The sequence below is a fragment of the Crinia signifera genome, chromosome 5 (assembly GCF_055691185.1).
Source record: "Crinia signifera chromosome 5, ASM5569118v1, whole genome shotgun sequence".
Classification (NCBI taxonomy): Eukaryota; Metazoa; Chordata; class Amphibia; order Anura; family Myobatrachidae; genus Crinia; species Crinia signifera.
The window spans coordinates 294,619,048-294,632,039 of record NC_139221.1 but is presented as its reverse complement, the minus strand read 5'-3'; the positions used below and the strand labels follow the sequence as shown (position 1 = coordinate 294,632,039).

At 42.1% G+C, this 12,992-nt stretch overlaps 1 protein-coding gene across 1 annotated transcript in view; it reads left to right on the top strand.

The window, feature by feature from the left end:
- Window positions 1-12,992, top strand: part of PLXDC2 (plexin domain containing 2) — a 456,016-nt gene that overhangs the window by 349,332 nt on the left and 93,692 nt on the right. The window contains exon 9 of the mRNA XM_083189312.1: window positions 6,395-6,476. Within this exon, the coding sequence (XP_083045438.1) occupies window positions 6,395-6,476 (82 nt within the window). The remainder of the gene's footprint in view (window positions 1-6,394; window positions 6,477-12,992) is intronic.

Genomic DNA, 12,992 nt, shown 5'->3' with positions numbered 1-12,992 from the left:
AAACAAAGACCACGGAGATAATCCCCGTCCGCTGACGACACACGTATACCGGAAGTGACGCAGCGCTAAGGGCGGAAGCCCCCTTACACACAGCCGCGCCAATCAACACTCAAACAGAACACACGGATACTGGAAGTGACGCAGCGCTAAGGGCGGAAGTCCACATACACACAGCCGCGCTAATCCACGCTCAGAAAGGGCGGAAAAGGAAGCGACGCGGCCAACAACCGGCAGACGCCACCTACAGGGAGGGGTCTAACTAAACCTACCAGTATAAGAAGGCAAAGGGGAGAGCCAGCCAGGATTCACAACTATCCTGAAGAAGCCCACCCCCGGGCGAAACTAGTTGATGTGAATTCCTGCACTCGCCCAGCGCCGTCCACACAGCGACAGCACCAGCGAGAGTCTGCCGGCAGACACTCACCCCAGCCTAAAGGTAAAGAGACCTGAACTGCCCATTTGGAAGCAGAATTACATACAACGTTACACAGGAGCCACAGTTTGTGGCAATCATCTACTGGTACCACAAAGACTGTGTTAGTCTATGTGAGTCTATGTGCGTCATCCCCACCCCCCACCTTCCCCATTGTGGCATGTTGTACCGGTACTAGAGTAACTTACTAGCAAAAAAACATTTTTATCCACCCATTTTTTCCGCAGCTATCATATATATAATATATATTGTATATCCCTATTCTTATTGATATATATTTTATACTGTATATTCATCCAATTTCTATTTTTGTTTTTATTTTATATTTTTATGTTTATTGTGTACTGTACCCACATGCAAGGATAAATGTCCCAGAATATGTTTTAATTTTGTGACAAATAAATTTTCTATTTTTTCATCAATACTGTGCATGTGATATATGAAGCACCGTCTAAACACATAGCACACATAACAGTAAGGTTGAGTGACACTGAGCGCAGGGTGGCACCCTAGGGTGCACATCGCATATCATTTCTCGACAATACTTATGTCCAACTGTTCAAAATGTTGATGTGACAATGGCGGACACACAAATGGTCAACACTTTTTTTTTGTGGGTTTTCACATGTTTTCCCATTGGCTTTATTTACTATCCAAGTGGACATCTAATGAGAAGAGCCACCTGCCCAAAGCATGGCGAGTGAAATGAGTCCACAAGAGTCTACATTTGTACTGATGTTGGACACGGGACATGAAATATGCACGTTTTGGCTGAACAAAACTATGGTGACCTTGACCGTTTTACCTTGTTGACTATTTGTACCTTTCACCCTTAACCATTACCAACCTTTAGTACCTGATGATCTTAATCATTACTGAATTTTAGTACCGGAAGACCTTAACCACCACTGACATTTTGTACCTGACAACCTTAACCCCTAGCGACCTTTAGTACCTGACAACCTTAACCACTACCGAACTTTTGTACCGGACGAACTTTAGTACCCAACAAACTTAACCATTACTGACCTTTAGTACGTGAAGTCCTTAACCACTACCAACCTTTTGTACCTGACAACCTTAACAACTACCGGTCTTTTGTAGCTGATGACTTTTAGTACCTGATGACCTTAATCATTACTGAATTTTAGTACCGGAAGACCTTAACCACCACTGACATTTTGTACCTGACAACCTTAACCCCTACCGACCTTTAGTACCTGACAACCTTAACCACTACCGAACTTTTGTACCGGACGAACTTTAGTACCCAACAAACTTAACCATTACTGACCTTTAGTATGTGAAGTCCTTAACCACTACCAACCTTTTGTACCTGACAACCTTAACAACTACCGGTCTTTTGTACCTGATGACTTTTAGTACCTGATGACCGTAACCATTACCTATCTTTAGTACCGGATGACCTTAACCATTACCTATCTTTAGTACCGGATGACCTTAACTATTACCGATCTTTAGTATCTGATGACCATTTGTACCTGTTGACCTAATGCATGTCAACCATACTGTATGTTGTTAAGCTATTGACTGTCTACCATGACATTTCAGATCTATTATGCCACATCCATTGTGTAGAACAGATTACTTTTTTACAGCTGGATTATAAAAGGGCCACAAAAAAGACGCACATACAGTATATTGGTCCTGCTTCATGTTTGCAACAAATTGCACAGCTGCAAGGAATCGGCTTTGGTTTTAAAATGTTAATACAGCAGGAGTCATCTGTAAAAGATAGACGTAGCCCCAGATCACTATCATGACCATCGGTTGAGATTCACAATGGTTTTAAGCACCGATCAGCCTGTGTAAGCTGCCATAGAATCTGGATACCCGAAGTTTGTGTCCGTTGATGCACACCCTGGAACATATCCTTGTTTTGAACAAAAATGCCAGATGCTAGCCCCACCCTCCAAACACCTCAGCATGTCACTCATGCTGTGGCTGATATGGCGCTGCGAGCAACATCGGAAGACTGTTCTGTACATGCGCAGACCCCTAAACATGGTACAGTTTTTGTTTACAGGGTTTGTTTACAAATATATATATATATATATATATATATATATATATATATATATATAAATATATACAGGGACTCAACAAATATATATATATTAGGCTCATAGTGCTTTAAAAATATTTATGCCTATAAAAGTGTGCCCCACATAGAATTTGTGGGTTACAGTGTCCCCCTAATTATTGCAAATTATTGTCACATCTATTTTTAATGATCAATTACAGATGGAGCACCTCTCAGCCATCGCCGGGGCTCGCCAGATTGCCCCTGCTGGTGAGATGGCGCCACATCTGACTGACAGTTACCGGGCGGCGAGGGACGCGAACCCTGCCCATCTCCGCTTCAGGGAGAGGAGCAGGGTTAGGGGAAGGAGCGAGGAGATAGGGAAAGCGTTGGGGACCGGCGGCGAGGTGGCGGGGAGCTCCGTTAGATGGGGATGCGCGCGTGTGGCCTTCCGGCGGCTGGTAGGGGCCGGCAGTTGGCAATCTGACCGCCAGCCTCCGGATAGAAGCGGCTGGCTCAATCTGTACATAAATAAGACAAACAATCTAGTGTTATATAACCTCATACATAGAACCCAGTTCATAACCTACTGTATTTGTTTAGGCACATCTACTGCACACATCATGCTGTTAACCTTCCCCTTTGCTATTTGTTCTGCTGTTCTAGGCCTCTGCATGCATATATGTGTCAGGAGGATTAGAGATTGAAATATTTATTAAAGACTAAAATTGAATTTCAGCAAAAATCATTTCAGATATCATGTCACTGAACTCGGTGTCCCACGGCAGAGGTTTCACATTAATGGAAAGCTTTATGCCACCATTATTTCTCAATATATTTGCAGTGACGTTTATTACAAGTAAAGACTCCATATATTTATCCTCTAGTGAGAAGCGACGCATGGTTATTCCAAGATAACTGAATGGTAAAAACATTGTTTCAGATAAGAGCATTTCCAGCTGTGAGGTATTTACCACCCAACGTTGCTCACTTGATAACACATTTAGGTACAATATTTGCATTTAGCTATAGTAACCTATCAGAAACTTGCTTTTATTATCTAACTTGCACTTGGCGGATAAGATGTTATTGGTAATTGGTTGCTATATAGTTTTGCAGTGAATTGTCATGTTAGTAATTTAACTTTTTCACACCTATGTCACATACATCTGCATGTGTCAACTTAGAGTCCTTGTTAGTTTACAGCCCATACTGTAATGCAATTATTTTTTTAGTTACCTGTATGTATTTTTATTATGAATAGTATATATATATATATATATATATATATATATATAGAAATAAATATATATATATATATAGAAATATATATAAATGTAGACGGAGCGGCAGCACTCAAATCAATAAAGACACACGGCAGTATAACGCCTGCCGTGTGTCTTTATTGATTCGAGTGCCGCCGCCCCGTCTACATTTCTACGTTTGCTACACCCCCACACGGGAGTAACAGCTGGGAAGGCACCGCCACATTTTGAAAAGTACTTCATCGCTTGCAAGGAGTGCCGCCGCCTCTACCCCTATACATATATATATATTTAGGGGATCCAGAGGACCGGCACTCCGTTAACAGCAGAAAAAGTACCTAGGTCAGACTGTCTCTGCTGGTAGATGCGTGCGTGTCAGGGCGGCACTCCAAGGATTCAACAAAGAAGACTAGACACCACTGTGTCTCTTGCCAATGTTTCAAATCTTTACTCGATTTTTCGTCAGGGATATCAGCATATTCCATTGAGTGTTATAATTGGAGAATTATAGCTTGAAATGCCAATGGCAGTGCATCTATGTCTGCCCCACAGAGATAAGCAGACGCGCTGTGGACGGCATATAGCCAGCAAACCACCCACCAGGGTCATAACTCCCAGAGGTAATGGAGACTCCTACCTCTAGACGACAAGCCCTAAAGGGGCACCTGCTGGTTCACAGTGGGATCCAAGTGTGACCATACCTCTTCCAGTGGAGCTTTGTGGCACAATTGCTGCTGCTGCATAGTTAATCACTTCTGTCCCAGGAGCCCTGCTCACACCTGCAATAGGGAACAGGACAGCTCCTGCCTGGTACTGCACTGCAGTAAGCAATGGTGCCTCCACCGCTGCTGCTGGACTGTGAGATGGGACCCAACGTGAATGCTGATTCAGGCTGCAGATGGCTGAATCTTGTGAGTCTGACCCTGATCCACGGGCCATTGTCAAGACTTTTTTTAACAGGAGGGAGCACCAAATTTCAACTGCCTCCCGCTAATGAAATCAGTTTCAAGAAGATCGACTTCATAAGTAATACACAGGACTCCAAGCAAAATAGGCATGACTTGGTTACCAATGAATATATGCAAGTTTCAGTATATACGTGTTTTATGCAAGTCAGTGTATCCTCAATATGTTATGTACATCTTCAGTACATCATAATTTACAGTAGCTTAGCTCAGGATATATAATTCAACGGATCTGCAAGGGACAAGGTTATTTCCAGTGGAGGCAAGTTGGAGACATTTGTGAAGTGTGGTAGCCTTGCTTGAATATTGGCAAATTATACATCATAGAGAGTCATAGGGAACAAATGTATTAGCGTGTGAGAATCAGAAAGGGAGAGATTTTGGGAGAGTTTCTCATTTTTTTTAAAGCGGCAATCAGTTACATGATGATTGATTTTGCCATGTAACTGATTGCTGCTTTAAAAAAATGGGAAAACTGTTCCAAAATCTCTCACTTTCTGATTCTCACACCCTATTACATTTGGCTGAAAGTGTTTGTTTCCATTTTCTCCATAATAGCAACAGGTGGTGCTAGTAGCGGGTGCAGTTGGAAGTCCCACTATCACTCCCTTATCAGTGCAGCGGTAAATAGACGCATGTGCACAATGTCTATTCATGTCAGAGTGACTGGAAAATGGGGTGTGGTTTATGATGACATCATTGCCGTAAAGCCATGCCCATATGCCTGCAAGCCGTGCGCAGGAGTCCCGATATCAGAATTCTAAAAGTTGGGATATATTTATTTAGTCCCTCTCCATTTTATCTATCTTCAAGCAGTGGCAAAGGCAGGATGTTTCGAGGGGGGTTTCCAAATGTAACCCCAAAATCTCCCACTCTGCAGCGCATTGGAGTAAGTACGGAAGTCTGCGGGAGCGGTAACAACCCTGAAAATTGGTCTTTTTATACATTGGATAGTGTATAGAATACAGTATTAATATTTAACAGTGCAGATAGTCTATAGTATAGGCTGTTTCAAACATTTAAATATGATAAGTGGTCAGGAAAAGGTTAATAAATGCACAAACATGATAGAACCAGTACTGCGCTTTCTAAGCTCCCAATCTCCCACTTCATGGTAAAGCTCCTGTTTCTTCCTCCTTCAAGCTACTCTCTGGTCCATTGTGATGTTTGAGGTCTCAGATCCACACATACAGTAAATGTGGTAGAAGAAGCTGGTACACTGGGCATGTGCAGCAGCTCTGCTCTGTCCCTTACACTGCATGATGTGGTGGTGGCTCTATTGATCATATTGTATACCAGTGCTATTGTTGTCATAATTTAAGACACTTGTCAAGAGGAGCGGGTTTCCGGGCAACCAGAAACCCCCCCTGTGTTTGCCTATGCCAATGGTTAGTAAATCTCCCCCAAAGTTCTCTATGTCTGTCTGTCTATCTATCTATCTATCTATCTATCTATCTATCTATCTATCTATCTATCTATCTACTGTATCTATCTATCTATCTATCTGTCTGTCGGTCTGTCTGTCTGTCTGTCTGTCTGTCTCTCTGTCTCTCTGTCTGTCTGTCTCTCTGTCTGTCTCTCTATCTGTCTATCATAGCTTAGCATCACAAGTATGTTATATGACATTACTGTATAAGGTATATGTTGCACCAGATGTTATATTTGTTTTATTTTTATCTGTCCTCAGCTTGTCTGCAGTTTAACAGCTGTGGTTCCTGTGTCAGATCCCAGATTGGTTTCAACTGCAGCTGGTGCAATAATCTCCAAAGGTATAGTGACAATGGCTGTTCTCTGTAATTTGTTTTTCACTTTTGAGATAAAGTGATTGGATATCAGCTAAGATTACTTTTTAAACCCTGGAGTGTTGGACTATTGCTATATGGCTAATATGAACCTACTATTGATTCTTATCGTATGCGGCAGTAGAGAATACTTACTTTTTTCTCCTTCCTTAATCTAAGTAAAGCATTAAATGAGACAAAATATCTAATGAGACAGTATCTAATGTAATCTAATATAAGAGATATATAGATAGATAGACAGATAGATAGAGACAGAGAGATAGACAAATAGATAGAGTGAGATAGATAGACAGATATATATATAGATATAGATAAACAGATAGAGATAGATAGATAGAGATAGATAGATAGATAGATAGATAGATAGATAGATAGATAGATAAAGAGAGAGATATACAAATAGATAGAGAGAGTGAAGAGATAGATAGATAGATAGATAGATAGATAGATAGATAGATAAGCAAATATAGAGAGTATGAGATAGATAGATAGACAAACAGATAGAGTGAGGGAGAGAAGTAGATAGATAGATGGATAGATAGATAGATAGATAGATAGATAGACAAATAGAGAGAGTTAGATAGATAGATAGATAGATAGATAGATAGATAGATAGATAGATAGATAGATAGTGATAATGAGTACATATGAGTGAATAAGTTGATAGATAGATAGATAGATAGATAGATAGATAGATAGATAGGTAGATAGTGATAATGAGTACATATGTTTAAGTACTTTATAACCCTTGAATATAATGGCAAATGCTGAAATACTTGCATGCCAACACAAACTTGTAAATATGTATGACAATGCTTTACTTGTAAGATAGCTTTATTGCAGGTATTTGCAAATGCAGACTAACACAAGAAACATAAAATTGATTGGCTTATACTTCAACAATAATTCTAAATCAAATCAAAATGGAAACCTTCCAAGGACAGTGATCAGCCGTTAAACCTCATTCATAGTTACCTCCAGCCCCTTTCCACGTGCTTGACTGTTCTCCCTCAACTGCCTGCCTCTTCCTTCTCTATCTCTGATATTTATACTTTACTCACTTTAATTAATTAATTATTGAGTCTTATTGCCGAGCTTTGCTTTCAGTAATAATGTCATAATTCACCCATCACTCAACTTCTTTGTTACTAGGGAAAGATTCAGTGGCCTTGGGGTCTACGCATGCGTGACCCTGTTATCTGTTAGTTCCCATTTTGTTGACAAAAAAAGTGCAGACTAGCAGTCTGCCCTCATCCCATGTACTGTCAATATTGCATTCTTAAACTTCTAAAATCAAATCAATTATCTTCAAGAAATCACTTTTCAAGCAGTGTTCTTAATCTTCACGCCATTTTGTAATGCTTTTTTGCAAGTCATAGTTAACAAAATGGTTGCTGCATCCGACAGACCTTTAAGTAAATAAATATAATGCATGTTGATATATTTCTGTTTTATCAGTAGATAGATACAGTAGATAGATTTAACAGTAATTTAACGCAAAGAACATATTCATATAGTCTTACAAAAATAATGCAAAAGTCTGAAAACAAATGAATTACAGTATGAGCAGAAAGAAATCGCGGCTGAACAACAGGCTTGTCCCGGCCTATTCGTACACGATGCGGGTGGTTATCTGAAAGACAAAGAATGGATTTTCTTTTTACCAGCATGTTTCCCGGGATTATGATTTGGAAAAACACAAAGTTTGTGTCATTGTTCCATGTAATATTTATAATCTTAAAGGATCTGAATACAGTATGTTGGATACAATTATATTTAATTATGTGAATTAATGAATTAACATTATGCATCGACGGCTTCACAATAATAATGAATACATCGTGTAGAGTGTTTTGTAGAATTTGTCTGTGCGGTGGTTGTATCGGGCGGTCAGTAGCCATCACTAGCTTTCATGGGCAATATTTATGCCTGACTGGGATTTTGGGCCTACAGTAATCAGACCTAATCGGAGGACAAATTTGTACTCAAATGGGCAAAACCATACTGCACTGCAGATGGGACAGATGTAACATGTGCAGAGAGAGTTACATCTGGGTGAGTTATTTATGTTTCTGTGCAGGGTAAATACTGTCTGCTTTAGGTTTATGCTGCAATTTAGATTTAAGTTTGAGCACACCGCACCCAAATGTAACTCTCTCTGAACATGTTACATCTGCCCCACCTGCAGTGCACATGGTTTTGTCCATTTTGAAAACAAAGTTGTTCTGCAATCAAGTCAGAATAAGGCCCTTAGGGGCAGATTTATTAAGCTTGGAGAAGAGATAAACTGGAGATAAAGCGGAGAAAAGGTAAAAGGAGATAAAGCACCAGCCAATCAGCTGTGTTTGAAAAAGACAGTTGGGAGTTGATTCAGTGGCGTAGCTATAGAGGGTGCAGGGGATGCAACTGCTATGGGACCCGGCGGCTTGGGGGGCCCCGCAGCAATCCCCTGCACCCTCTTGAAGCTTATGGGGTTTTTTGTAACTATACTTTCCGATCACTTCAACGGCCGTGAGCTGCCTTGTACCCACCTGAAATTTACTAGTGCTGCTGGCGCTAGTACAGGGGGGAATAGGAGGCGCCACCGGCAGTGGAGCAGGCAGGAGGTGCAGCGGTCAGCAGTGAAGAAGAGCCGGGGGCCCTGCGGCAGCAGCCCCCTGGGAGAACAGGAGGCACAGCAGCAGTGGCAAAACTATGGTTGATTAAAAGGTCTGGTGGCAGGAGCCAGGCTTGATCAGGAGGCTCGGCAGCAGTGACCAGCTTAGGGCAGGAGGATGAGCGTCGGCGGTGGCCAGCAGCAGACCTGGCAGCGGGGGCCAGTGGTTAGCGGGACAGCAGGAGACCTGGCAGCGGGGGCCAGTGGTTAGCGGGACAGCAGGAGACCTGGCAGTGGGGGCCAGTGGTTAGCGAGACAGCAGGAGAAGGCCCAGCGGCTGCAGCTAACACAGAAGGAGACTCGGCAGCAGAAAGCAATGCGGCGGTCAGTGGGGGAGCAGGTCCCATAATAAAGGTAAAAAGGTTATATTGGAGAGCAGGGCGGGGGGGGGGCCCTGTCAAGATTTTTGCTATGGGGCCCTCAAGCTTCTAGTTACGCCCCTGAGTTGATTGGCTGGTGCTTTATCTCCTTTTACCTTTTCTCCGCTTTATCTCCAGTTTATCTCTTCTCCACGCTTAATAAATCTGCCCCTAGTGTTAAAGGACCCTTTGTTTTCATACTAGCCTTCCCGGAGTAGTATACTGACCACAGTGCACCCCGGATTGCTGCTGTTCTTGGTTATTTCCATTGATACAGTGATTGGAGCAAGACATTCACTATGGCAGCTGAGCTGGTAATTCACCTGTCAGACTGGACCGTGTAATGGAATGTGACGTACTACTGGATAGAAGTTAAGGCCAATGAATCTAGTTGCTGCCTCCTCTCTATAGTTAATTATGTAGTGAACAGTCTTCTCCTTCCATAAAGAGTCATTTATCCACCTGCAGTAGTGTAAACACAGTGTTACTATTTGTAGGCCAAAGATACAGATGTGTTGGGTGCAATTTGGCACTGGTTGGTGGACAGATCAGTATTAGGAGTATGAATTAGGTGAAGTGTCGGATTGGTTGGGTAAGGGCCCACTGGGTAGGGGAAGGGGGTACAGCCTGTGATGTCAGACATGGGGTAGGTTCGGCATGCAATGTCACAATGCGAGGCAGGTATCATGTGTGACATCATGATGCCAGCCACACGGCCTCCCACAGCTCCTTGTCTCCCTCCCATCCTGCAGCCGGCGTCAGGCAGTCAGTTGCAGATGACTGACCCAACTGCAAGATGCTTTTATTGCCGCCGGGCAGTCATCAGCTATTGACTGCCCAACAACATTAAAGGTTTTCATCAGGTCCTGCCCACCCAAAAAAAGTGGTCAGGGTTATAAATCACCAGGGCCTACCAGGGATTACCCCAGTTCGCCGCTGGGCCAGACCGAGCCTGATATAGGTGTAATGAGTAATGCATAAATCGTGAGTTCTTTTAGCGCCATCCTGTGGGATTTTGATGTAATGGACCATGAAGTGGAAGCACATGTTGAAACGCACAAGCTACTTAATGATTATAGAGGTCATACCGGCATGTTCGGGTCATAGTATGGCTTACCTAGTCTGGGAGAAATACAGTAACCGGCAGATAGAAAAGTGAGAAATCGCTTTGCTTCAGTATTTACTTTTCATCAGTATGTTGCTCATACAGCAACTGTGATATTATAACAAGTATATGACAATAATTAGGGATTGTATAGATCACAGGTTCTCAAACTCGGTCCTCAGGACCCCACACAGTGCATGTTTTCCAGGTCTCTTCACAAAATCACGTAGTAAATATCACCAAGTAAAAAATAAGCTCCACCTGTGGACGTTTTAAAATGTGTCAGTGAGTAATGAGTGCAGGGTGGGGCCAGAGGACCGAGTTTGAGAACACTGGTATATCTAAAGGTGTAGAAGTAGTCATACTTGCATGCATTTGAATTGCTGCTATGTACTAAATCATTTTGTGTGCTACTATATATCACACTGAAGAGTCAACAATCTGTGGAAACCCTAAATGTACAGAGTCTGTTTTATTATCCTGGAGCTTAGTATGGTCATTTGACAGGAAGGGCCCTTCCCTCTCTTGTTCTCTAGCACTGTCCATATCACAAGTGCTCCTGGTGACATCACACTGCTTCTCTTTTCAATATGTTTGAAAGCACCTTCTCATTTGTGCAATGATGCATTGACATTTGTCCATCCTACAGCTGTTTCCTCATTCGCCATTGATGTAATGGCACCAACATCATCTCTCGGCACGCCAATTTCCGAGAGAGCACCAGGCATTTTTTTTTGTTTCTTTTTTGCTGAAAATGCCTTTTTAAGGTGCCATACACTAGGGCGATTCACATTCAGCTTGGGCTCACTACATGTGATTGCGGCGATCATTTGCATGAAAAGTGTCTAAATTGGCAGTGATTGACAGCAGGTCTGATGAGATGCATGATCCTGTTCACATCGCACCGGAGCATGCGAGTCCCACTGGCTGCAGAAACTATGGGCGGTATTCAATGAGGCTGATTCCCCAGGTTTTTATGGCGATTTTGTGCTGTAAGGCGAATTTCTGACTAAAACGGTGAATCACCCTATTCAATGACCAGATGGCGAATACATTTCAAGGTTTCTTTCGCCATGATTCACCGAGTAGCAATCGCTATCTTTTTATGGTGAAGTGGAAGGTGAACTTTTAAAATAAAGTGTTTTGTTTTTTACAATTGGTGTCAAAAAATCTGGAATTTTATTCTGAGGAGGGGCATGCTATTTTTATTCATGTGCTGTAAGCACATGAATATATATTTAATAAAAAATATATATATATATATATATATATATATATATATTTTTTTTTTTACACAGACCAGCCAGCAGGGGGCCGGAGCCGAGCCGCTCATTAGATATTCATATATTCACTTCACCCGATCATTACATATGCATGATCGGGTGTAGTGAATATACCCGGTCCCCTGCTGGCACCCCCGGGGGGCAGCCTGTGCTGCCTGGCTCCCGGGGAGCCCATCTCTCCCCCACAAACGTTCTGGGGCAGGCAGGGAGACTTCCATCTCCCTGCCTGCCACCGTCCTCGGGCTCCCTGCGGCGTCCGCCGCAGGAGCTCAAATTCGCCAGTCAGGGGCAGCGAGCCCCTGACTCGTTGAATACCGGAGCCGGCAAGGCTCCGGAACGCAGCGAGCAGTGGCGAATGTGCAGCGAATCCTAAACAGGATTCGCTGCACGTCGCCAGTATTCACATTGAATATTGCCCTATGTGTTGGATCGCATCCGTGCTGGGCAGGCTTATGCAAAAGGACCGCATACTCTATCTATCTATCTATCTATCTATCTATCTATATATATATATATATATATACAGTATATATATATATATATCAAAACAGGTAACAAAGTGCGCCCTATTAGAATATGTCCACCACCATAAGAATTTGTGACAATATAAATCCCAATACAACAGATTTATTATGTTATAAATATAAAATGACAATAAAACATTTTGTTCATCTGTGTGGAGTCATGAGTTCAACAACGGTCGACAGTATAAGGACACCCTTATACACCCTTATACTGTCGACCGTTGTTGAACTCATGACTCCACACAGATGAACAAAATGTTTTATTGTCATTTTATATTTATAACATAATAAATCTGTTGTATTGTGATTTATATTGTCACAAATTCTTATGGTGGTGGACATATTCTAATAGGGCGCACTTTGTTACCTGTTTTGCTATTTTCCCTTTTTTTCTCCCCCTAACAGGGGGGACATACATAGCTGCTGCCCCATTTTTAATTATACTACAGCGCAGTGAAAGGGTATCCCCTCTATTGTCATATATATATATATATATATATATATATATATATATATATATATATATATATATATATTTATGCTGGCTTCCAACAAT